This window comes from Amblyomma mixtum, chromosome 3 (assembly GCF_055824585.1).
Source record: "Amblyomma mixtum isolate Tamu chromosome 3, ASM5582458v1, whole genome shotgun sequence".
NCBI classification, from domain to species: Eukaryota; Metazoa; Arthropoda; class Arachnida; order Ixodida; family Ixodidae; genus Amblyomma; species Amblyomma mixtum.
This window is the reverse complement of record NC_143014.1, coordinates 410,022,847-410,050,475: the sequence shown is the minus strand read 5'-3', so window position 1 is coordinate 410,050,475 and position 27,629 is coordinate 410,022,847. Positions and strand designations below refer to the sequence as shown.

Here is a 27,629-nt window from a genome sequence, read left to right as displayed (position 1 = left end):
CAACCATTAATGTACGCAGCACGTATAGACTTTGCATGCTGATGTGATGTCGCCGGCAAAATGGCCAAAATATCAGGCAAAGAGCATGGCATGCGTAGGATGCATACAATGTGTTTAATGACAACAAGACCGTGCTGCTTTGCAAGGCATTTCCAGATAAGATCATCCCCTTCAGAGATGACCCTTGCACGGGAGGCAAAGAAAGCAAGGACAGGGTCACTATCCTACTTGCCACCAGCATGACTGGCACACAGCCATGCTGTTGGCACACACTGTCCGCCACTCCTTGTGATTGGGAGACCACATAACACAGTGTGTAAAGAATGCAAGGCACCTTCCTTTGACTACCAAGCCAACAAGAAGGCTTGAATGACGTCCAGCATTCCTCACCGCAGGTTGCATCAGCTCGACTGATGCTTTGGCGCTTAGAAATGCAATGTGCTGGTGCATTTCTTGGGGAGGGGGGTTAATGTTCCATAGTGACTCAGGCGGTGAGGGATGCTGTAGTGGACGGCTCCAGTAATTTCGACCACCTGGGGTTCTTTAACGTGCACTGACAACGCACAGTGCACGGGCCTCTAGAATTTGGCCTTCATCGAAATTCAGCCGCTGCAGGCAGATCGAACCCGTATCCTTCAGGTCAGCAGCCGAGCATTATAACCACTGAGCCACCGCAGTGGCCAGGAAATAAAGGCGGTTAGCACAGAATATGGAAGTACATACCTTTATTTGGCCTTGGAATAGTCTGCACCTGAATTTGTCCAGTCCCAACAGCTGCGGCTGCTGCAACAGCACAAAGTTATTCTCTGTAAAAATTACCAATGCACTTTTGCAGAACGTAATCGGTACAATAAAATTTTCTGTGCATTACAAAGATTTTACTTGTTTCAAGAACTATCTTTCTTCTCAACACTTTTGAAAAAGGTAGGATTGCTCAAAGTGCAATATTTTTTGCAAATTCTGGGCATGGACTTCAACTTCAATGCCTCGTAATTAGGACGCGTGCTTGCCAAATGATGACTTATTTACAACTTTAATAAGTGGCTTGGTCAGGCGTAGGCAATGGCAACAATAATAGCAAATAAAAATGCCATGCATATATGCAGTTTTAATCAATATTCATGCAGATTATGAATAAAATACTAGGCGCCAAAAGCTCCTTTTGAGTAACACAGCCAAAATAATACAGAATAACACGCGCAGCTCACATGATTTGTAAATTTTTGCTACCAGACAAAAACTTTCCTGAATTGCACAGTGCTAAGTATAGGCCATTTCAGGAGTGTAAGAAAACACCCAAAGCATTGGGCTTAAAACCGGCGTTACGTGAAAAACCATGAACAAAAACAATGAAACAATGAGCCACTCAACTAATTTTTCTTTACAGTAGGCCAAGTGCAAACCCAACTGCAGGTATCAGATGCACAGTAAACACTGAAGGTTCAAGATGATAGGGAGAATAGTGCTGTATGAATTTGTTAACGGTAGCATACAGTAATAAATCAGTTTTATTCACACACAAGTTGCCTTCTTGATACAAACGATTCCATCAGTTCCATACGGAAGGAGAGCTAGTAGGTCAGCAAAATATCAGTTTCATTGTATACAGCCAGGAGCATAGGGTATGAAAGCCATTTCATTTCAAGCCCAAAATAAGAAATTCATTCATGAAAAGTGCCCAATAATTTGTGATAAAAATATTGACCTTGTGGAAACCCACAAAATTTTAGGACACTGCAATGTTACACCTACTAGGTGTGGACAAGGGCTTTAACGTCTGTTTGTTCTCAAAACAGTCACTGACACATTTGCAGTATAACAGCACAAGAAAAAGACAACGGTCAGCTGATCCCTGCTAGTGGTTCAAGCTCTACTAAAGTGAACATTTGTCCCACTCCAAGTACGTCACCAGTTCACACACAGTCAAGCCCACTCATAACAAACCTCATAGTTGCGTGGATTGCGTTCGTTATATTCGAAGTTCAAAGTAAGTGGACTTTCCATGTTAAGGTCAAAATTACAAAAGCCAGTCCGCTATTCGTTATGCACGTCTGTCTATTTAAACTAAGCCTTATTATATTGCTTTCCAAGCTCTCCAGAACAGTCGAATACCCCTTCCCGATCTCGGTGTTACCCATTAGCTGCCTTAGGGAGGAAAATAGGTTTTTGAAGTAATGAAATGGCCCAGTATCTGTCTCACATCTCGGTGGACACCTGAACCGCGCAGTAAGGGAAGGGGTAAAGGAGGAAGTCAGAGAAGAAAGGAAGAAAGAGATGCCATAGTGGAGGGCCCTGGAATAAATTCGACCACTTGGGGATGCTTAACGTGCAATGACACGTGCAACACAGGCGCCTTTCACGTTTCACCTCCATTGAAACGCGGCCGCCGCAGCTGGGTTCACACCTGGGAGGTTTGGTTCAGTAGCTGAGTGCCCTAATCACTGAGCCATTGCGGCGGGGAGCTTTAGGAAGGAGATATAGCTAACCGCAGCGGAAGCCTCCACAACAGATGGTGGTAGGTCAGCCTCCTCGTCATCGCCTTCATCATTTTTCTGGCGACTGGACAACGTTCGTAGTTATAACGTGTTAATGCTTGTATTTTCGTCAGTGACTGGCTCTCCGATGCCGGGGTCACCACCAGCAATATCAGGTCAGCAATATCTCAGCTCCCGAGAAAAAAAGAGGGTTTCCGACAGCAGGGGCAGTTTTACAGGGTCTCATAGTTCGCTGTAACCAATTTGTGCGGCCAATAGAGTTTGTTGCATCTGATACGATGGCATGGACCTAATACATATTTTGATGGTAGCACTACCCTCACAGGTAATAAGCAAGCATTATTATTATAACTGCGGCCATTTTAAGTGGGCTTGCCTGTATTAACGTACCAACCAAGGAGCTGAGGCAATTTCTTGCTGCAAACGCTGATTTCTTCAAACAGATACTAGGATATAGCTTTGGGACATGGAAAAATATAAATTTAGTCATGGAAGGCAGCTGTAATAAAAAGTAATGAAACCAGGTACCCTGAGGCACTGGTGCCGGAAAAGGTGGTGCAGCTGAAGGAAGGACGTGTCCAGGGCCTGGAGGTGCCGTAAACCCAGGCTGGCAGCTGGTAGCTAAGAATAGATAAAAAGAAATGATTGCCAAAGGCAACAGAAGCAATGAAGTAAAATAAAATATGTGTCAAGTCCATGAGTAGATTTATTTCAAGCACTGTGAATGTTGACTGGCAACAATGGCCTAAAGCCTTTCTTTCGCATCTCCTCACATGAAACATGATACACTATAGGTGGTATGCACTGGTGCACAGCCGAGCCGCAGAGCACTCGCCACTGGCCGCTATGATTGAGGTGCACATAGTAGAGCTCCTGCTCTGCAAGCCTACAAGTAAAGGGAAAAGAGGTGCATGCTTTCTTCGCGTGTCACATTAAGACTGCCGTTTGGAATCCACGTTCATCAGAGATTCGGCCGGTAGTCGCTGGGCGTAGGTTAGCCGCACGTAACTATGTTATAAACAAACGGCACTTAAATTGGGTGACTGCGCTTGTTAGCGCCGCTCGGGCCTGTCAAGGAAACAGGTGAAGCAATGAAAGTTGGTCGCGGGTGTGGTAAATTTTTCTCGATTCTGGGTAGAAGCTAGAGCAGTGATCAGTGACAGCAGCACTTTCGTGAAACCGGAGAGCTGCATGCAGTTCCGGCACATACGCAGAGAAAATATCAGTCACCAGGGGCCACCAGATAGCTCCGGCGCGTCTGCGGTGCTCCTTGAATAACTATGAACTGCGTGCCTGTGCAGAGCCGTTGATTTCCAAGCTCTACTACATGTCTGACCTTGATATAATGCTCACTCCCTACAGAAACAGCAAACTATTTTTTATTGAACGCTGTGTTGTAAGATGCCGACAAGAAAAAGAGATACGACACTGAAGAAGTGTGCACTACCAAGTGTCAGGTAGCAGGTATTCTTCTGTCGAATTTTGACGTCATTGTACGCACAGTGGAAAAGTGAACAACTACCAGACCCCTTGCTGGCTTATGAGTGACCGTTGTTATATACACAGCTGCAAACGTGCCCCCCCAGACCGAAACATTTGCTTGTACTCAGTTGATGACATTGCTGCTCAGTGCATTTTGCTTGACCTTGAAACTGAATCTTATGTTTGTGACATAGCAAACAATTATAAAGTGGATTGACAACGTCATGTAAAGTTCTCTGCGATTGTCAGCTATGAACAGTCGTTTTTGAATGTATAGCTGCAAAGTATATATAATTAAGTTCATCCTGTTTTCTTCTACAGCTTGACAATCTGCAATATTATTGATTTTGGATCAGAAATCTGCCTAATTTGCCACTTATATCGGTATAATAAATTACAACTGAACTCCACCTCTGGTCTTATTTCTGCACCAGTTATATGTATATGTATACCTTACTGGTTGCACAACAGATTGCACTATTCTTTTGAAAGGAATCTATGCCATGGTTGGAAATACAATAAAGCAATAGAGATTAGTTGCTCAACAACACCGAAAACAGACACCGCGCTGTTGCAAGCGAGATGTCTGTCGCACGACACGACAGGAATGTCTTGCGCGAGAGAACCCACGACAGGCTCCTCTGTCGCACGACAAGAGGTGTGCTAGGGGTCTGTCGCACGACAGAACCCACGACAGGTACCTCTGTCGTTGGACGCGCACACTGTCGCGCGGCACGGCTTGATTTGTCGCAAGACAGTACTCACGACAGACATCAATCTCGCGACAAACCCACGACATGGACCTGTGTCGCACGACACGACACACTACACAAGCCTCTGTCGCACGACACGACACACTACACAAGCCTCTGTCGCACGACACAAAGCGACAATCCACGACACGGGCATCTGTCCCACGACACGACACACAACACAAGCCTCTGTCGCACGACACGACACACTACACAAGCCTCTGTCGCACGACACGACACACTACACAAGCCTCTGTTGGACGACACAAAGCACGACAAGAACGCTTGTCGCGCGACACAAATTTGTGTCGCACGACAGATCCGCGACAGCAAATCCTGTCGTGCTTTTTAACCAACCAACCAACCAACTGGCGACAACCCTGCAGAGTTGTGCACAAGTGTAGTAGAAGTTATGGGCTTCAAATGCCTAAAAATTACACCAAACGATTATGTGCAACGATGGAAACTAAACAAATTTTATTAATTCCAAATTTGCATCTGCATAAATATTTTATAACAAAATTTAACATTTGTTTCAAAATTTAGACTGTTGCCAGACTTACGTGAATAACCTTGGTGGCCAGATTTCTGAACGAAAACTATCACTTCCCACTTTTACTAAAAATGCTCAGTGGCAACATATTATTTGCTGACACAAAAACAGCCTCATTTCCGCAGCAATCAAAACAGCGTAAGTTCCAATCTTACAACAAAGACATTGTTGTTGAGCTTTCAGATTTTTTATGCAGTGCGGCCAGACGTTTATGCTCATAATGGCAACTATTTCTATTCGCGGATATGTTCTGTGTTTTATAAATTCAAAATTTGTAGCAGCATAATTATTTTATAACAATATTTAACATTTGTTTCAAATTTTTTACTTTGTTGCCAGACTTACGTGAATAACCTTGGTGGCCAGATTTCTGAACGAAAACTATCACTTCCCGCTTGTACTAAAATGCTTAGTGGGAACTTATTATTTGCTGAGACAAAAAGAACCTCATTTCTGCAGCAAGTAAAACAGTGTGAGCTCCAAGCTTACAACAAAGACATTGTTGTTGAGCTTTCAAATTTTTGATGCATTGTGGCCAGACGTTTGTGCTCATCATGGCAACTATGCATTTCTTATCGCAGATATATTTCGCGTTAAAGTAAAAAGTATTATTTTATTTTTTCTGTTGTGAGGTAGCAATAATTTATGCAACATCTAGTCTAAATCTTAGTGAGTCGTCTGCATCAACGATGTTACAGCGGCGCCTCGCATCGAGCGCCCGTACCCGCGGTCCGACGCGGCATTTCGCCCTGCAGAGGAGCTGCCCAGCCCATATGACGTTTGCATGCGCCCAATCCACCGCTGCAGCTGTCAGTAAGGAGTCCTGGGTGGTATCGTCACGCAGCCATAGGACCTGGAAGAGCATAAGACCGTCGTAAGACTAGCCTTCGAAGCCGCCAGGTCCCGAGGGATCTCGGCCGGTTTACAAGGACGCGGGGGGGAGGGTGGGGGGCAAGTCCCCCTCCTGCCACTTATCTGAACTAAATAAAGTTTGTCTGTGCTAGCTCAGCGCGTAGCCCGTTCCAAGTGTTGTTAGCCCTCTTCTACCAACTAGCAGAGTGTTCATTTTTCTTTAATTTTGCTGCGCTGCCTTACGGCCACAGCAAATTGAATATTTTCTCTGGCCAAGTCGGTCCGCGTTTTGAGGCCAAGACAGAGGCGGGCAGGGAGCACATAGATCAGAACCCCAGAAGCGTGCGCGGCGGAGTCCGATTTGCCAGTCGCGGGTATACTTCCGGGCGACGCGTAAAATTTTCTGTGTATGCAGGACCAAGCAAGCGACACGGGCGAAACACTTCACGCGACGGTGCTGCTCTAACACCTCCCTACGAGGTCCACAAACAGTGCTAATTATTTACTGTCCAAAGTTTCTGCTATGCAGCGCGCGGGGCTGGAGGGAAGCGGCGGAGTGCTTGCCCTTTGCAAAAAAATACATATGAAAACAAAATGCATATGAAGGCAAAAAGAAATGAGCGCGCGCTGACACGCCGATTAACGGGGAGGACTCTGCGTAGACCTTCGTCAGTGCTGCTGTTTCCAAAGCCATAAAGGCGATCTAGTTGAGCCGACCACCCACTGAAAACTCGTCGCAGTGAAATTATTCACTCCATTCTCCCAGTCGCCTGTCCCGGCGGCCGCCGGCGCACTCGCTCAACGCCGAGTTACCATGGAAAAAGGACATTTTCCTTCCTCTATGATGCGCCGCGAGCTGTGGGGGCGAGATCTAGTGCGGAAAACCGCATGGCGCTCGCGAGCTGTGGCCGCCGTGCTTTCCAAAAGTCGGTGCTAGTTGCTCGCAGCCGAAAGGCGTCGTCGCGCGCGCGGAGGCGCAGAAAAAATGAGCGTCAGCACACCGAGAGGGCGCTGCGGTCGCCGACGGGAGAGGACGCGCTTCTCATCGGCCCCTGCTATTATGCCAATTAACGCAGTGTTAATTTACAGTTACCGCGATATATTTGGTATCAAAGTGTGCGCGAAAGTGCGGGGCATCGACCGGTACCAATTTTGACCAAGCGGTACATGATTCACCCGATTTACGAGGACTTTTCTCTGGTGCGGTGCTAGGCCTAGCGTCGGCCTACCACAAGTACGGCCACCGGTGGCGACGGGCCCGGCCGCTAGGCCTAACCCGACGACGAGTACGACCAAGATGGCGTCTGACATGGAAGTGGCCACGTCGATGGGAGACAACATAACGTCAGCGCCGAGCATCGGCAGTCTCGGCGGGCGTACGTCCATTGAAGTTCCCGGAGAGGACATTACACCGGAAGAAGCCGAAGGCTGGTCGGCCTCCGGCAAGCGCATCAAGCAGATCATGGCCGGCAAGGAAAACGGTGAGTCCGCCGCCACTACTCGCCAGTCTAGACCCAAGACTAGGGCCAGTGTTGCTAAGAGAGTTGCAGCCTCGGTAACGAAAGCGGCGATGATGCCGATAGACATGCCGAAGGAAGACACCAAGATAGTCATGAGAACACGGGGAGGTCTCAACGTAGCGAGAACTGAGGTTTCAATAATTATGTCGGCCGTCATGACGGCGGTTCGAATAACGAAGGAAGAAGCCAAAGCAGACACCATCTGCACGAACGCGCAGCCAAACATCATCGTGGTACGCACCCCGGACGAGAGGCGTGCCACGCTGTACTCTAAGGTCAAAACCCTAAACGTAGGAGACAAGGCCCAAGCAGCACAAATTGATTGGTCCAACATTGGCAAAAGAGTGGCGGAAATTGGCATGAATATTGGTCCTACACTGGCATTTGAGCAATCCGAGACTTTTTCCAACAATGGCCCTTCATTCATGCCAAGATTGTGCCTATACTCAGGCAGTCTAGCTGCCAGCATTGACCCAACATTCAGCCAGTCTATCCACAAATGGCCAACGTTCGTGCCAAGACTATGCCCATGTTCAGCCAATCTATTAATTATGGCCCGACATTCGTGCGAATACTATGCCCATATTCAGCCAATCTCACGCCAATAGTATGCCCACATTCAGTCGATCTGTCGATAATGGCCCGAAATTCGCGCCAATAGTATGCCCACATTCCGCCAGTATCAATAATAGCCCCAGGTTTGCTCCGACTTGTGCCCACTTTTCCACCCTTGATCTAACTTTTATAGGTGGCATATCAATTGCAAGGCCAGTGGGAAATTGTACGCGATCGGGGGTTCCACCTAGTTTTGTACCAAACCTCTTGCTGGCCAGCAACAATGCAGACATATACCGCTTGTTTTCCACCAGCCGGAGCTTGTATGTGTAACATTTTACATATGAGCAGTCAGCAGACATACAAAAAAGAAAGAACGGATTCAAAGAACAAAATTTATTGCATCTACGGTGCCAGTACATCGTGAAATGCATTGTGCCGGAGCCGCTGAATCGATGAGTCATATCGGCACTAATCGTTGCACTCCTCTTGTAAGAGAACTTTTGCAGAGCCTTGAAACAAATTCCTCGCAAAGCTCTTGCACGATGACCTGGCTGTACATCGCAGCTGCAAAGAGGTGCATGATGTGATCATGAGTGTAAGTACAACCATCGCAGAAAAAAGACAAGAAATAAAATAACACATTGATCTTAGTGGCGCGCAGTGTGCGAGAAGGTACTCGCAACGTATGTTGAAAGTATAGTATTGAAGAAGCGTAGCTTGTTGGGCCAGTTGGTGCATGGTATGTAGAAAACCAGCGAAAAAGACGCATTCACAAGGAGGAGAAGTACACAGGAGAACGCTAGAAAGTAGCGAAATTTAGAAAGTATAATTTCTAAATGACTCTTAATATAAATCCCCACACTAATAGCAAAATGTTGAATTGAATTTAACAATTTTTTCCCACCGTATTGCTAATTTCTAATCCCAATTTGCCGTGTCACACCCTCAAATGCATATTGAAAGTCACAAAAAGAGATAAATATAGTGTTTAATACAAATCAATCTATTTTTATATTTCCTATCAAAGTTATATGTCTATTGCGAGCTGGTTGTTTGCCTTTTTGTTCCAGCAAAGTATGGCACAGGTGGTAGCAGCTCCTCCCTATTGAACAGCTGTGAGCAATTTTTTTTTCGCTATGAAATATAATATTCCATGCAAAGACGGCTTGCACAGTTTTGCGAAATGAGCTGAACGCAGGAGACCGAATACACTTTTTTTAAAGTAAGCAGATTATCGATGCCGCTTGGCATGCATGTAACGGGGCAGACGGAAATCTTACTTGAAAACCACACGAAATCACTCTTCCGTTAGTCCATGGGTGATTAATTCCGAGACAACATGGATAAAGTTCGCTGGGACCAGGAATTCCGCTTTTCTCGTACGCCTGCAACTGGCCAAGACAAGGGCACCCGGCACGGGAATATTACACGCGGCCAGAAAACTGCTGCAGTGACAGAATAAGCGCTTCTGGTACTCATCTTGCACAAACGATAGACGACCAATGTCGTAATGAACGCAACATGAGTCGGGCCACACGACACTCCGCCACGGTGATTGAAGAGGTAGTCAACGTTCGGTAAATCCTTTTTTTCAAAGCTGAAAAATAAAGTTCTCACCATTCTGTGCATGCCTTTGCGCTAGACATTTCGCTGTGAAAGTTGCCATTCAGAAGTTGGCGCTAGTGCTTTGTCGCTTTCTCGTTTCCTGCCGGAGAAAAAAAAGGTCGGCGCTGATTCAAAGCGGCAATTACGCCAAGAACCATATTCATTTCCGAACACATTTCAATATAAAAGTATGGTGGTACTCACAAATAGAATCTTGCAGGCCAGGCTACTGAATTCCGTCATAATTGTCAAATCGTATCGGGTGCGGATTCTCGACAACGAACGGCGTCAGCTTGAGCGCGCATGCTTCGTCGGCACGCTGGTTGTGTGGCTTTTCGCCGCCTTGCTAGCTACAGGCGATACTCGTTGGGCGAGTGTTCGGGAAAGGAGGAGACGACGATGGGACAGGTTTCTTATATTTTTCGGAGAATTTGCTGCAGCAAGAGAAACGGCAGCTGGAAAAGGGGTAGAAGAAAATCTAGGGAGGGTGGATGAGCGGCGTTGCGCTTAGTTGGGCGCGAGGGGAAAACAGGTTAGAGAAGGTCAGTGTACCTAAAATCACAAAGAAAAAAAAAACTCCTAGCATGGTGAGGGCCAGCGCTCTTCCAACAAAGAGGCTCGGCCCGGCAAAAGGCGGCTGTATGGGACTTCAAAAAGGGGGTGGAGAGGGGGGGGGGGGGTGAAATGAGTGAAAGAATTCCGGAATGTCCGGAGGGTGCGCCATAGGCGTTGAGCACGTGAAAAGCGGCAAGGAAACGACAATGCGGAGATGTTGGAAGTGGAAACGTGGAGCTTGGGCATGAATTTCGTCAAAACGGCTCCAAACATTAGCGTAGTCTCTGCGGTCGTGTGCCTCTTTGGTTGAAGCTGAGATAAACGTGTTACTATGAAAATACCGGAAATATAAAACAATAAATAAAATTAGCGGGAACAATGCGTGTTCTTTGAGTGTTTTATATACGATACTTGTGGCGGACTAAGTAGGATGACATACGTCCAAGCAACACCATTCATCAATATAATCCAATGATTCGCTTCTAGAGCGACGAATACTCTACATTTTATACACACCAGTGTAGGCAGGTCGGTATAAGCCGTCATGCGGCCCACCCGTGCGTGTCTGCGCTAGCTCGAAATGACGCGGCGCGCTAATCAGCAATGCACCTGTTATGGCTCATTGGTATTAAGGATACGCGCAAAGAAAAGGCAAAAAAAACTAGTGGAAATGCGACCGGGAAAAAGTTCCGATCTTTAATTTGATAAACGTGATAATTTAAAGCAAAAACGTATGCTAGAGCCGTCGTTATAGAATACCCAAAAATCACAGCAGAATAACAAAACAATTTGCGACATTAAAAAAACCTAGCCACCTTAGCATCGCGGCTTCAGGAAGCAGAGCCGTTTGTTCGCTTATTATTATTTTTTTAATTTAACATACATCTACATTTTCTTTCTCGTCTGCTGCTTCTTCACGCAGTAAATGCGCAGCAAGTTGTTCACGTCAACTGTTTATTTGCGATAAAACCAAAATCCCGTTTTACTCACATCGTTTCTTCTCTCAAAATGCGCCACGCAATAATTTGTGACCAAGTGGAAAAAGCGATTTATTTGTTTTTTTCTAGGGTGAGCATCCTGTGGGTGAGGCATTGTATTCCGGATTGTGTAATACGATTCACCGTTTCGTGCAGCATAAACTTATTAGTTAAGTTGAGCCTATATCTTGAGACACGAATTTGAACCGGCAACCTATAATCGGGAGCTGTGGTATGCGAGGTATGCGAGAGATATGCGAGGCAGGACGTTAATTAGTGCGTTATTATACCATTCCTCGAATCGAAATTTCATTTTCTTGATTGTGGCACCTCTTTCTCTCTTTCTTTTTTTTGGACCTTTTTCACGTTGGGAGAGCGCCCCTAGCGGCGGCCGCCGAAGCACAACTGGTGGCTCGGTCGGGTCGCTCGCGTCGCGCAGTATCCGCAGTCAGTTTGTTGTTCCGTCCGTGCTTGTTGATGCAGTTTTCGTGCTCATCCGACCATCGACTTTTGCCATTATATATTGCTGTGAACATTTTCTTTCTGTTAAGCTGAGAATGTTTTCGGCGATGGATTTCGCGCAGTTTTTTGACGCGAGCAAGCAGTGGACTAACGATTTGACATCTGTGCCTCCGATCAGTGATAGTGTGATTGACACGCACTTTTGCGCATCGAACCGGCAACTGCTGAGAGGATGGGCGTTCAAAGAAGAAAAATACATCCGCCGCATTGAATGTTGCGTTCATCAGCACTCGCCCGACGGCGAGCTGCTGATACTGAGAAGCATCTGCCTTTGCTCAATGAAACCCGGACATTATAGACAAGTCGCAGCACTACGTGATGACGGACAAACAAAGGTAGCGCAAGCATACTGCGACTGCGTTGCTGGGTTAGTACACATTCCTTTGAATATTGAAAGGTGCGCTCATATGTACTGCCCTGCCATTCGCTTAGTCTTGAATAAATCTATCGACACGGCGATATAACCAGTGGTGTGATGTATACTGTTCTCGCAATCCCGGGCGTTTATTTATGACGCCTTCTTAAGTCGTGGATACTTTAAGCGTAGGAAGGCCTGTTTCATAGACTTATTTAACGCTGGAGTTTTTTAAGTACACGGCTCCAGAGATCAGTTATGTACATGTGTTACTTTGGTTCCCGTATGATCGTCTTGACCGCCCTGTTAATAAACAGAATAGACCTTTAACTGTGTAACTGCTGGGTTTTAAACATGCACTAAGAATGGTAATAGGTGCCTGCCTAAGCAGCATGCAGAAGTGCGTATATAGAAGTCGTTTGCATGCATTCCAACAAAGGATGTTTTTGCAACTCTTTTCAATGCGTTCTTTTGCAGACTGAGCCAGAGGTGCCAGCACATCGCTGCCCTCCTTTTTGCTGTCCGCAGCATTCAGACACCTTCATGTACCGATATGCCATGCCGATGGATGGCACCAACACAAGGCAAGGCTATTTTACATTTCACTCAACATTTTAAGTGCATTGACTTATGTGTTATGACACCTGCTTTTACATGGAGAAAAAGCATTTTGGGCATGGTAGCTGATATACATGCAATGTTGTTGTGCAGTCACACAACAGAAAAAGGACACACACAGCATGGAGATAAATATTTATTATTTTTGTCTTTGGTTGGTTCCTTGCATGTTTCTTGCCCATCATTTGGTTGTGCTGCTTAAAAAGTCAGACTTAAGGGTATCCAGCAGATTGTTACTGCTGTATTCAAAGAGCATCTTCAATCCAGCTTTGCATTTTGCCTCGAACAGCTGTACTTTATTTGTTGAACTCATTGCTTATGCAGCTTTGAAATGATCGAACCTCGTGTGTGGAGTTGCAGAGAAAGATCATAAGGGACAAAGATACATTTTTTCAATAAGTGGACTGCCTTGAGCAGATTAATGCCAAGCAGTTCAAATGCACGTAACGGTAGTGTTTTCTACAAGTGGTCATTTTTTCACTTGCAGGTCACAACCGTCTGCTGACAAAGCCACTGGTTGATATAACCTTCAAGAAACATGTCATCAACAAAACAGTGCCAGCAAAGCGGAAGCGACGACTGCCACCAGATTATTCGTCGGCCAACCAATCTAACTACGCAGCCTTTGCGAAGAAAATTGCTGATGATGCACCACACTTAGTGTGGAACAGGTACTCGACCAGCAAGCCAGCACCACCCTGCCACGCGAGTGACATTTCAGACACTGAAGATTTGCATTCTGAGAAGTGTTTGGCAAAAACAAGGGACCACTTTGAGCAGCTTGTCCCGCTAACAACAGCTGAGCGAGAGGAGATCTGCGTGAAAACAGTAGGTCAAGATGAAAATGCATTATGGGCTGCTGAAAGGACTGGTCGGCTAACGGCATCGAATTTCAGAAGAATTCTCTGCTGCAGAAAGCCTGAAGGAGTTGTTAAGGATATTCTGTATCCAAGAAGAAAAACACTCAGACACGATGACCCAAGAATGTATGGACTGCAAAATGAAGAAGCAGCCGTACTGCAATACATTCAAATAATGCAGCTGTACGACAAAGACATCGAAGTGAGCAAGACGGGCCTCCATGTCCATGAAAAATATTCTTTCATCGCTGCATCACCAGACCGTCTTGTGATGGATGGAGGCATAGGTGGACTTCTCGAGGTGAAATGCCCTTCATCAAAAGCCGGACAAAAAGTGCTCGATGCATGCACTGACAAAGCATTCTGTGCTGAAGTTGTTGAGGGGGAAATGCACCTAAAGCGTTCACATGCATACTTTTATCAAATACAGGGACAACTTGGTGTCACCAGCAAACCTTGGTGCGACTTTGCGCTGTGGACTGGCCACCCTGAACTGGAGCACTCCATATCAGTTCAGAGGATTTATTTCGATCGCCAAATGTGGGATGAAATTCTGCAAGGACTACTTTATTTTTACAGGGCTGCAGTGATACCAGAGCTAATCACACGCCGTGTGAAACGCCTGGGATTTTTGTACACAACAGGCGCTGGCTATGTACCATTTCAAAAGTTCAGGGAGGGGTTTTACGTTGTTGATGAACAGAACGAGCCACTGAAGCTGAAACTTCGAAAGCTTAAATAAATATTTTTGCTGCCTTCATCGTGCGGTGCTAAATGCAACATTTCCAAGTGTACTGAATTTTATTCGCCCACCTATACTTTCAAATATTACATTTGCAATAGACATGACATTACAAAAAGTGCACAATCATATTTTACTTATAAAGTGCATTTAAACTGCTTCTTGATAGCAAATCTTCACACACAAATGACTCGCTTCATTGAACAAGGCCAACATAGAGAAGTGATATCAGAGGTTGCATCTTTCATGCGCCATCTTAAAACCATCAACATGAACACAAGCATTAGGTAACCATCAAAATGAAAAGTTAAATTGATGAAGAGCCTATAGGGTACTGGTGATCTACTCAGAGTCTGACTGTTCATCCCTTTTGTTATTCAACAATGGTCCTCGGAAGTTTGACAGCCGAGCACAGGTGGCAAAAATTTGGTCTGCTATATCCAGCATGTTGATGGGGAATGGTTTGTCTAGTATGTGATACTCCTTTATTCTCCGTATTACTCTCTCAATGTGCACTCTTGCACTTGCCACTTGTTTTGTTTCTCGAACATCACTGGCACTCATCTGAGGCTTCCCAGGGATGCGAAATGGGGGCATATAGAGGTCAACATGAGGAGGAAGCAGGTCAGTAATTTTAAACCCTTTGTCAGCCATTACCCCATCACCTGGCTCTAACAGATCTAGGACGCCACTCTCCTCAACAATAGATCTGTCACTCGTACCTCCACCAAATAGGGGTGACACAAAGCTGATATAACAGTCTGGTGTGGCCCCCACCAAACACTTCATAGTGTTTGCAAATTTGTAGTTCGAAAAGGTATATCTTTGTGCATTTAAACCCGACGGCTTCTGGATGCGCACTTCAGTTGTATCCAGAATAATCCGTGTGTTCGGATACTGCCTGAAATGGGCTGGCATATGTCGCTGCACCTCGGCAAGTGATGGAAAGGTTGTTATAGCAGCCAGATCTTTGTCCAGCACGAGTATCCATTCTGTGAAAATGCGACTAAAGGTAGGCATGGAAACAGCAAAATTTCGTGAAATTTCCTTTGTTGCCATGCCTGTTCGCAGACGTACCAGAACCATAAACATTTGTTCTTCCAGAGAACGCAAATTTTGGTTTTCACTTCTGGCAAGCTTTGGGCTTCTTTCTACCACAAAATTGAGAATATGATTAAAAACAGATACAGATGGCAGCCCAGTATAATAGAGCATGTCCTGTGGTGTTTTCATGTTCTCAAGGCACAACATTCTTGACTTCAGTTCATAATAACATGTCTGCCACTGACCAATACTTTCTTCTGCTGTTTTCAGCTGTGAATGAAGTTTACCGTTTTTCTCTTTTTCTTTAGCTAAAAGCGATTCAAGTTCTTCAATTTGTTGAAGCAGATGTTCATTCTGGCACTTCTCTGCTGAGGAATCATCAGTCATGACAGCGTCTGTTGTGTTATCTCCAGTGACGCCGTCTTGAGCCATAGCTTGCGTCTGGTCGCTGTCGTGCAGTGGAGTGCTCAGTGAAGGAGCCCCATCACTCAGCCCACAACTCGCGGTTGTGGTGTTTCTTTTCTTCGACCTTTCGAAGCGGGCGACAGCACCGACGCGGCTACCATTCTTGTGTTTGAAGAGTGATGGCACGTAATCGGGATGGCCCACGAAACGAGAAGGCACCCCTGCAAAAAATATTAAACGTAAGGGAAATGCACGTCAACCTGACCTTTTTCTTAACTGTGCACTCTTGTTGCTCAAATCTCTGCCTGCAGTTTCGGGAATAACAAATGGGAAGCAAATCGATTGAAAGCCCGATCGGGGTACCTAGTCAAGCGTGCTCGTTATTTGATAACAAGCTGTGCCAGGGCTGTTGATCTCGCAACGTGACACAGCGCTGGGGAAGCGCTTACTATTCGGCTGGCTCGCGAGCGCACGAGAGTTCCGCTGAGGAAGCCTTCGCGCAGTCAACTCCATATTGCGATGGTCTGAAAGGGGCACAATCCACTGCAGAAAAAGATGTCGAGGCGCCTGCTTTCACCGAGGAGTTGCTCCAAAGCGGAAGGTATCCGGCGTTCTGGAGCCATCGTCGTCGTTGCGGCGAACGCTCTCGCCGCGGCCGCGCCCTACCGTCGAGACAGGCTATGCCACGGCGCGCGCACATTCCCGCTGGCGTACTACATTCTTTTTACTTTCACTCTATCTTTTAGGCTCACTTCTTTTCAAATGCAGCACTGATATTACAGTTTCAAAGAAAGATCTGCGCGAACGAGTCACGGACGGCGAACAGGCAAAGACGCACACAAACGCGGCTCAGTCTCTGTTTCTTCGCCGTCCGTTCTTCGTTCGCGCAGTTCTTTGCGTCTATACTATCCAACTAGAACGATAGAACGACAAATAAGTTATCCCCGGTGTGCTAGCAGACAGGCTCGCGCAGTTTCCGCTTATTTTTTTCATACGGCTACTTCTGCTACACTAGCATATAAACAACAGAGACGCCGCGCTCAACTTCTTATAAAACTGAGTGCAATAAACAAGAAAGGGAGCTTTTACCTGTCAAAAAGTGGTCGCTGCAGACACGCGAGTTGGCTGTTGGCTGCCACGGCGATCCATCGACGTTCACACGGCACATTGCTTGCACCCACTTTGCCCGTTTGGCTGCATGCAGTGATGCCGCAGGGAACCTAAAGAATCGTACATTTCCCGGCTTTTTGCTTGAATTAAAACATCCCACGGCGGCGCATCGCTGAGGCATCTCGCCAGCGGTTTCGGCAGGCACGCAAAGCGCAGAGTTCGCGACAGCTACGCAGCAGCGAAGACGCGACCGCCCGCACCGGTCAGCTAGCTCAACTGGCCGACGAACCACCAAAAAACATGGCAGTCGCACACTTCCCGCAATGCATTGCGCGCGCATGCGCAGAGTGCCACCATGAAAAAGGTCCATTACAAAAGACGCCGCTTTTCAAAATTCGTATACCTTCGAGAATGAATCTGACCTCTGCTCACTTTCGCGCAATCAATTACATCGCGCTTTTTATTGTAATTTCGCGTCAGAGTTCGACGCTAGCGCTGTTGTTGGTCATAAAAAATAAATAAATAAACAAGTCCGAATATTAAAAAAAACGGATTGAGAGAAATAACCACATATAATCACAGGGACATCATTTGGTGTGTCGTGGAGCGGCACTGCCAATACAGGGAAAACAGCGGACAAGTAGGGCCATCATAGCGGGTGTAATGAGGCGGCACTGCCAATATGGGGACGACAGCAGGAATTTAGGGCCATCGTTGGAGGTGTAACTAAGTGGCATTGCCAATATGGGGAAAACATCGGACAAGTAGGGCCATCGTTGGAGGTGTAACTAAGCGGCATTGCCAATATGGGGAAAACATCGGACAAGTAGGGCCAATGTTGGAAATGGCACATTGTGGCAGTGCCAATATGGGGACAATGAAGGCAACATTGGTCCTGTATAGGGCCACACATAGCCAACAGACTCCCAATATTGGGCCAACGGTTTGTGCTGCCTGGGGGCATACGAAGTCAGCGCCTACCGAACGGCGCCGGACGGCACGGTCAAGGGAGTCATCCGAGGCATAGCCGTACACGACACCCCGGAAGAGATAACCGAAAACATCGTGAACCCATGCAACCCCCTAGCGGTGGAGGCGCGCAGAATCGGCAATACAACCACAGTGATAGTACTCTTCGCTGGACAAAAAGTACCGAACTACGTCAAGTATGGCTCGATATTAGTCAGGTGCGGGCTTTACCGCAAGCACTTTGACGTGTGCAGGCAATGCGGCAGGATCGGCCATAGAAGAGACGTATGCCCGAATCCCAATGCCAAAGTATGCTTCGGCTGCGGAATCGTGAACCCCAGCGAGGATCACAAACGCGAATGCAACCCCAAGTGCAAGCTCTGCGGGGGACAGCATCCAACGGGCGAGAGGGAATGCAAAAACAAGTACAAGATGCCGTATGGGGTCAAAAAACGGCAATGGGAACGCAAGATGGAAGCCATGCAGCAACAACTGGATCCGAAAAGCTTTCCGCCGCTGCGAGCGCCGTCTGCTGAGAGACCCCGCGGGGATTCGAGGCAGCGCGACAGCAGCCGCAAGAGGGACAACAGCAAGGGAGGCAGGAGCGCCAGCCGCCACAGACCGTCGCAGTCGGAGGAAAGAGTCACCTGGGCCGAAGCAGTCAAGGCTAACATGACAGAGAAAAGACAACCACCGGCGCAAAACGCCACGAAGAAGTTCTAAGAAGAGAATGGAATGGTAATAAAAGCCCTAAGAGACGAGAACGAGAAGCTAAAGCAGAGAATCGCCGAGCAGGACGCAACCATCAAGGAAATCAACGCGAAGCTAACGACATTAATTGCGATGCAGCAACAGCAGCAGCTGCTGCCGAAGCCCGCACAAGAGAGGGAACAAGAAGAGATAACCGAGGACGAACTAGAGGTCGAGGTGGACCCGAGAGCCACGAAAACGGCGGGACCGGCTCCCAAGAGGAGAGCCATAGAGGTCGCCAAGGAACGAAAGACAATGGAGAGAATCGAAAAACAGGACGTCAGACTCGACCGTCTGGAGGCGACCAGCAAGGAAACCAACGAACGACTTACTGCACTCGCGCAAACGGTTCAGCAGATGACAACGAATATACAGAGCACGATCCAGAACATGATGGCGCAAATGCAAGCACAGCTGCAGACGCAGATACAGGCACAAATACAATGTATGGAAGCACAGATCACCGCCAAACTGCAGCAATCATGGACGGGACAGCAAGTACAGCAGCATCCACACCCCCAGTGAGAGACCTCTTGGTCTGGCACTGGAACTGCAACGGCTTTACCGGCAAGAGAGCAGTGCTGCAGCAACACTTGCAGCAACTAACGAGGAAACCAGACGTCATAATGATTCAAGAAACACACAGCGAAGAGACGCCGAAACTACCGGGCTACCGGTCGCACGACAGCCCGCCGAGCAAAAGGGACACGTCCAAGGGCAAGGGCAGAGGGGTCTGCACCTTCGTTAGGAGAGGGATCACCTTCGTGGAACACGAAATGATCGGCAGAAGCGCCATCGAACACTGCACGGTGGAAGTAATCACGGGAAAGAAGAGGAGGGAGAGCACTTTCCTGGTGAACGTCTACAGCAACCCGTCCCACGGACAACAGAAATTCAAGGCACTGTTCCACAAGGCAGCTTCAGTCGCGGGAAGCAATACGCTCGTAGTGTGCGGAGACTTTAACGCACCGAGCCAAGACTGGGGCTACCACAGAACGACGGTCAAGGGGAGAGAGCTGATGCAAGACGCCACCGACGTCGGAGTGAACCTAATCACGGATCCGGCCTTTCCCACCAGGATCGGCACATCTGTTCCGAGAGACACAACTCCGGACCTTACCTTCATCAAAACTGAAGGAGGATCAAGAGAAGCGAAATGGAGAAACACGGGCCAAGAGCTGGGCAGCGATCACTACATCGTAGAGGTCGTCATACTGCTCGAAGGCCAAGGCAACACCGGCATAAGAAAGCATCGCATTACGGACTGGGACGCCTTTCGAAAGGCGCTACCCGCGGTGCAAGAGGACATTACGGACATCGAGCAATGGGCGGCCAACGTCGTTGAGACGAAGGACGGAGCCACCAAAGAGCTAGAGACGGACGAACGGATAGACAAGATGGACAGTCGGCTGGCCCACCTGATAGAAGCCAAGCAGTCCATAAAGGCGAGGTGGCAGAAGCGACGAACCAACCGAAGTCTAAGGAAGAAGATCGCCGAGCTCAACAGGCAGATCGAGGTCCACTGCAGGGTGCTATGCACCCAACAGTGGAACGAGGCCTGCAACGAAGCCGACGGACAGATGCACAAGGGCAAGACGTGGAACATGCTGCGGCACCTCCTCGACGAAACCAAGACCAAGGGCCACCAACACAACAACCTGGCCAGGATCCTACACAAGGCAATCTGCGAACACGGGGAGGACGAGGTCAAGCGGCGCTTGGACGCCAAGTACCTGCCGACCACCCCCACGGAAAGACACCCGGATTACCAAGGCAAGGAGAACGAGACGCTAGATCGCGACATCCAGACCTGGGAAGTAAGAGTTGCCCTGCAGGAACTCAATGGAAGGTCTGCCGCGGGTCCCGATCGAGTGACCAACAAAGCGCTCAAGAACCTCAACGAAGCGGCCATCGAAACGCTCACGAACTTCTACAACAAGTGCTGGCAAGAAGGAAGGCTACCCAAGCAATGGAAAGCAGCCAAGACGATCCTCATCCCCAAGCCTGGCAGGCCGCCCAACATAGAGAACCTCAGGCCGATCTCACTCACTTCGTGCGTGGGTAAGGTCCTCGAGCACGTTCTGATGAACAGGTGGCAGCGTTACCTGGAAGAATCGGAGCTTTACCCAAACTCCATCATCGGGTTTCGGAACAAACTCGGGACGCAAGACGCCATGATCTTACTGAAGAACGAGACCATCGACGATACGACGGGCACCAAGGACAACAGAGCCGTACTCGGGCTGGACTTGCAGAGCGCCTTTGATAAAGTGAGGCACTCGGCTATCCTGGCCCAAGTATCCAGGCTAAACATGGGCAGGAGGACATACCAGTACATCAAAGACTTCCGGACGGAACGAACCACCGAAATCTGTGCGGGAGACCTACAGCTCGAAGAGAAGAAGCTGGGCAGCGTCGGAACTCCGCAGGGGTCGGTGATCTCCCCGCTACTCTTCAACCTCGTGATGATCGGGGTGGCCACCCGGCTAGAAAGAGTAGCGGGAGTCCGGCACACCATCTACACCGACGACGTGACGCTATGGGTACCGGGAGGAAGCGACGGACACATCGAGACAACGCTGCAAGAAGCGGTCAACGCCATCGAGGAGCAGCTGGACGGGTCTGGACTCGTTTGCTCGCCGGCCAAGTCAGAACTGCTGGTGATTCCCCCGAAAGGATCGTGCAGGAAAAGAAAGAATATGGAAGTCAAGTACGAGCGTCCCAAGATCACGGTCAAGACGGCGGAAGGACAGGTAATACCGGAGGTCGAGAAGATTCGGGTACTCGGGCTGCTCGTCCAGCGGAACCGAGTCAACGGTGACACGGTCAACAAGCTCGCGGGCAAGGCGGCTGCGGCAATGAGACTCATCAAGAGGGTGTCCAACAGAAAAGCGGGGATGAAGGAGGAGAGCCTGACTAGGCTCGTTCAATCCTTCGCAGTTAGCCACATAACGTACGTGGCCGCCTTCCACAACTGGAGGCCGAGTGAACTTAACAAGATAGACGCCACCATACGCAAGGCGTATAAGGCGGCACTCGGTCTCCTCGGGGGCATGAGCACCGAAAAATTAATGGCGCTGGGAGTCCAAAACACACTGGACGAAATAGCCGAAGCACAGAGAACGGCGCAACTCGAGCGTCTCTCCGAAACGAGAACCGGAAGACAGATACTGCGGGACCTTGGCCTCGAACCGAGGGAAGGCAAGCAGCAGAAAGACGTACCTATACCAGATAGCATCAACAGAAAGCTCAGGGTCTTCCCGATCCCGAAGAACGTGAACCCCGAGCACAACAGGGAGCGGAGGTTGGCGAGGGCCAGGGCTCTCGTGGACCTCCACGCCAGAGAAGAAGGCGCCGCCTACGTGGACGCGGCAGAGTATCAAGGGAGCACCGACGCATACACGGCGGTGGTTGTCGGGGATCGACGGGTGCAACGAAGACCGCGGTGAGCCTCCGGACTCGAGAAGCGCACCGGGCGGAGGAGGTGGCCATCGCCTTGGCCGTTTCCGACCCCGGATGTACTACAGTGTTGTGTGACTCTAGAATGGCAGTGAAGAACTACGCCAAGGGTAGGGTATGTAGTGAGGCCGCGAGCATACTGCGCAAGGCCGAAGACATCGGACGCAACAGTCCTGTGGTGATCAAGTGGTTTCCGGCCCACATGGGCAGTGACGTGTCGGAACGCGGAAACGTGAACCACAACGAGACGGCCAACTCGGCCGCGCGAGGACTAACCAACCGCGCGGCTGAAAGCACGGCCGACTCGGAGTCCTGGTCGCGGCGCACTGCCAAGGACAAGATGACCACCTTCAACGAAATAGTGAAATGGTACAGACTGAACAGACAGACTATGCCGCCACCTCACCCGGGGCTTACCCGGAAGGAGGCAGTGTTATATAGACAGTTACAGACGGGGTCCCTGCTCACCCCGGTGCTAGCTAAGCACGTGTGTCCGAGAGTGCACGCGAGCGACATATGCAGACTGTGCGCGAAGGAGAGAGCCACCGCGGCTCACATCCTTTGGGACTGTAGCGTAAATCCGCGCGAAGCCAGCGAGAAGACGACGATCCCGCCGCAGCTAGAGGCTGCAACGAGGAGCTGTGATCAAAAGACACAACTCAAGGCCGTCCAGCAGGTCTCGGCAGCTCTCGAGAGGTAGCGACCGAGCGAAACCGAGGAGAGGGCGGCGGCACCCCCAGGAAGGGGCCGGCGGTCCTCTCGAACCCGCGGAAGTAGCGAAGGACGTAACAAGACCTCAAGGAGCACAACGCACGAGATTGACGTAGTGGCCGCGTCGCGGTAAAAGCTTGTCCTCCCTGCTTGGAGGGAGCCTAACCGACTCTGCAGGCTTTCTAAATAAAAGTTGTTCTCTCTCTCTCTCGCAGCACACCCGGACTGGATGTCGCCAAGAAGTCCTTTGTGCAACTTGGGCACTGAGCAATGCCAAGTTCTCCTACAGCAGGTCTGGTTTGCGAAGACGGGGCTCTTCCGGAGTATTGGTGTAGGGCAGTCGTTTCTCACTTTGTTCCGTACCAAGGCAGGACGCCCACCCACGGAGCTGACCGATACCGACCAGTGGCACGTCAACATCCTACTGCTTGCGGCCCAGCAAGCAGTAGGATGGCATTTTTCTAGTGAACCGATCTCACACGTTGAACTCAGAGCCGAACTGGTCGCCTTTCAGCAGAAGGGAAAAGCTAATAGGCTTGAGTATTTCACGGTGTGTGTTTTGAATATTATAAGCGTCCTAAACTACTATGTCCTTCCCGAATGTATTTCTAATAGTGTATAGGTACGTTTTGGGATAATCAACGATCAATAGCCAATTACGACCGGTTAAATTTTTCTCTTGCTGGTGGAGCAGAAGATAACGCTCAAACCACGTGATAACTTATCATATCATGTCTACTGTCATGTGGGGAGGGCCAGCGCAGCAGCAGTACCCAGTGGACTACCGCACTAGGCGGCCCACCCACATGTTCTGAGAACATTGAAGAAATAAAGATGTTTGTAATCAATCAATCAATCAATCGCGCGATCACCGAACCCCTGACAGCGAGAGTCACTGAACCAACTGGCGACAACCCTGCAGAGTTGTGCACAAGTGTAGTAGAAGTTATGGGCTTCAAATGCCTTAAAATTACACCACACGATTATGTGCAACGATGGAAACTAAACAAATTTTATTAATTCCAAATTTGCAGCTGCATAAATATTTTATAACAAAATTTAACATTTGTTTCAAAATTTAGACTGTTGCCAGACTTACGTGAATAACCTTGGTGGCCAGATTTCTCAACGAAAACTATCACTTCCCACTTTTACTAAAAATGCTCAGTGGCAACATATTATTTGCTGACACAAAAACAGCCTCATTTCCGCAGCAATCAAAACAGCGTAAGTTCCAATCTTGCAACAAAGACGTTGTTGAGCTTTCAGATTTTTTATGCAGTGTGGCCAGACGTTTGTGCTCATAATGGCAGCTATTTCTATTCGCGGATATGTTCTGTGTTGTATAAATTCAAAATTTGTAGCTGCATAATTATTTTATAACAATATTTAACATTTGTTTCAAATTTTTTACTTTGTTGCCAGACTAACGTGAATTACCTTGGTGGCCAGATTTCTGAACGAAAACTATCACTTCCCGCTTGTACTAAAAATGCTTAGTGGGAACTCATTATTTGCTGAGACAAAAGGAACCTCATTTCTGCAGCAAGTAAAACAGTGTGAGCTCCAAGCTTACAACAAAGACATAGTTGTTGAGCTTTCAAATTTTTGATGCATTGTGGCCAGACGTTTGTGCTCATCATGGCAACTTTGCATTTCTTATCGCAGATATGTTTCGCGTTAGAGTAAAAAGTATTATTTTATTTTTTCTGTTGTGAGGTAGCAATAATTTATGCAACATCTAGTCTAAATCTTAGTGAGTCGTCTGCATCAACGATGTTACAGCGGCGCCTCGCATCGAGCGCCCGTACCCGCGGTCCGACGCGGCATTTCGCCCTGCTATAGTGAACTAGAATACTTTCTAGTTCACTATAGCCCTGCAGAGGAGCTTCCCAGCCCATATGACGTTTGCATGCGCCCAATCCACCGCTGCAGCTGTCAGTAAGGAGTCCTGGGTGGTATCGCCACGCAGCCATAGGACCTGGAAGAGCATAATGCCGTCGTAAGACAACCTTCGAAGCCGCCAGGTCCCGAGGGATCTCGGCCGGTTGACAAGGGCGCGGGGGGGTGGGCGGGGGGCAAGTCCGCCCTCCTGCCACTTATCTGAACTAAATAAAGTTTGTCTGTGCTAGCTCTGCGCGTAGCCCGTTCCAAGTGTTTTTAGCCCTCTATTACCAACTAGCAGAGTGTTCATTTTTCTTTAATTTTGCTGCGCTGCTTTACGGCCACAGCAGATTGAATATTTTCTCTGGCCAAGTCGGTCCGCGTTTTGAGGCCAAGACAGAGGCGGGCGGCGAGCACATAGATCAGAACCCCAGAAGCGTGTACGGCGGGGTCCGATTTGCCAGTCGCGGGTGTACTTCCGGGCGACGCGTAAAATTTTCTGTGTATGCAGGACCAAGAAAGCGACACGGGCGAAACACTTCACGCGACGGTGCTGCTCTAACAGCGCCCTACGAGGTCCACAAACAGTGCTAATTATTTACTGTCCAAAGTTCCTGCTATGCAGCGCGCGGGACTGGAGGGAAGCGGCGGAGTGCTTGCCCTTTGCAAAACAATACATATGAAAACAAAATGCATAAGAAGGCAAAAATAAATGAGCGCGCGCTGACACGCCGATTAACGGGGAGGACTCTGCGTAGACCTTCGTCAGTGCTGCTGTTTCCAAAGCCATAAAGGCGATCTAGTCGAGCCGACCACCCACTGGAAAACTCGTCGCAGTGAAATTATTCACTGCATTCTCGCAGTCGCCTGTACCGGCGGCCGCCGGCGCACTCGCTCAACGCCGAGTTACCATGGAAAACGGACATTTTCCTTCCTCCATGATGCGCCGCCAGCTGTGGGGGCGAGATCTAGTGCGGAAAACCTCTTGGCGCTCGCGAGCTGTGGCCGCCGTGCTTTCCAAAATTCGGTGCTAGTTGTTCGCAGCCGGAAGGCGGCGTCGCGCGCGCGGAGGCGCAGAAAAAATGAGCGGCAGCACACCCGTACTGGATGTCGCCAAGAAGTGCTTCGTGCAACTTGGGCGCTGAGCAACGCCAAGTTCTCCTACAGCAGGTCTGGTTTGCGAAGACGGGGCTCTTCCGGAGTATTGGTGTAGGGCAGTCGTTTCTCACTTTGTTCCGTACCAAGGCAGGACGCCCACCCACGGAGCTGACCGATACCGACCAGTGACACGTCAATATCCTACTGGTTGCGGCCCAGCAAGCAGTAGGATGACATTTTTCTAGTGAACCGATCTCACACGTTGAACTCAGAGCCGAACTGGTCGCCTTTCAGCAGAAGGGAAAAGCTAAAAGGCTTGAGTATTTCACGGTGTGTGTTTTGAATATTATAAGCGTACTAAATTACTATTTCCTTCCCGAATGTATTTCAAATAGTGTATAGGTACGTTTTGGGATAATCAACGATCAATAGCCAATTACGACCGGTTAATTTTTGCTCTTGCTGGTGGAGCAGAAGATAACGCTCAAACCACGTGACAACTTATCATGTCATGTCTACTGTCATGTGGGGAGGACCAGAGCAGCAGCAGGAGCCAGTGGACTACCGCACTAGGCGGCCCACCCACATGTTCTGAGAACATTGAAAAAATAAAGATGTTTGTAATCAATCAATCAATCGCGCGATCACCGAACCCCTGACAGCGAGAGTAACTGAACCAACTGGCGACAACCCTGCAGAGTTGTGCACAAGTGTAGTAGAAGTTATGGGCTTCAAATGCCTAAAAATTACACCAAAAGATTATGTGCAACGATGCAAACTAAACAAATTTTATTAATTCCAAATTTGCTGCTGCATAAATATTTTATAAGAAAATTTAACATTTGTTTCAAAATTTAGACTGTTGCCAGACTTACGTGAATAACCTTGGTGGCCAGATTTCTGAAAGAAAACTATCACTTCCCACTTTTACTAAAAATGCTCAGTGGCAACTTATTATTTGCTGACACAAAAACAGCCTCATTTCCGTAGCAATCAAAACAGCGTAATTTCCAATCTTACAACAAAGACATTGTTGTTGAGCTTTCAGATTTTTTATGCAGTGTGGCCAGACGTTTGTGCCATAATGGCAAATATTTGTATTCGCGGATAAGTTTTGTGTTTTATAAATTCAAAATTTGTAGCTGCATAATTGTTTTATAACAATATTTAACATTTGTGTCAAATTTTTTACTTTCTTGCAAGACTTAGCGAATAACCTTGGTGGCCAGATTTCTGAACCAAACTATCACTTCCCGCTTGTACTAAAAATGCTTAGTGTGAACTTATTATTTGTTGAGATAAAAGGAACCCCATTTCTGCAGCAAGTAAAACAGTGTGAGTTGCAAGCTTACAAAAAAAGACATTGTTGTTGAGCTTCCAAATTTTTGATGCATTGTGGCCAGACGTTTGTGCTCATCATGGCAACTATGCATCTCTTATCGCAGATATGTTTCGCGTTAGAGTAAAAAGTATTATTTTATTTTTTCTGTTGTGAGGTAGCAATAATTTATGCAACGTCAAGTCTAAATCTTAGTGAGTCGTCTGCATCAACGATGTTACAGCGGCGCCTCGCATCGAGCGCCCGTACCCGCGGTCAGACGCGGCATTTCGCCCTGCAGAGGAGCTGCCCAGCCCATATGACGTTTGCATGCGCCCAATCCACCGCTGCAGCTCTCAGTAAGGATTCCTGGGTGGTATCGCCACGCAGCCATAGGACCTGGAAGAGCATAAGACCGCCGTAAGACAAGCCTTC

General features: G+C 48.2%; 2 protein-coding genes and 1 pseudogene across 2 annotated transcripts; 2 read left to right on the top strand and 1 right to left on the bottom strand.

Moving 5' to 3' along the window:
* The first annotated feature begins 11,906 nt into the window (after positions 1-11,906).
* Positions 11,907-14,446, top strand: LOC149357622 (uncharacterized). The gene is made up of 3 exons (XM_089576636.1): positions 11,907-12,238; positions 12,704-12,810; positions 13,332-14,446. The coding sequence occupies exons 1-3, from the start codon at positions 11,907-11,909 to the stop codon at positions 14,444-14,446; spliced, it is 1,554 nt and encodes a 517-aa protein (XP_089432762.1).
* Positions 14,447-14,756: 310 nt separating this feature from the next.
* On the bottom strand, positions 14,757-17,256 carry LOC149357621 (uncharacterized). The gene is made up of 2 exons (XM_089577952.1): positions 16,985-17,256; positions 14,757-16,116 (listed from the first exon to the last, which is right to left on the bottom strand). Exons 1-2 carry the CDS (start codon positions 17,184-17,186, stop codon positions 14,789-14,791), a joined length of 1,530 nt encoding a protein of 509 aa, XP_089434078.1. The 5' UTR covers positions 17,187-17,256; the 3' UTR covers positions 14,757-14,788.
* Positions 17,257-19,743: 2,487 nt separating this feature from the next.
* On the top strand, positions 19,744-22,960 carry LOC149357620 (uncharacterized; annotated as a pseudogene).
* The last annotated feature ends 4,669 nt before the right edge of the window (positions 22,961-27,629 follow it).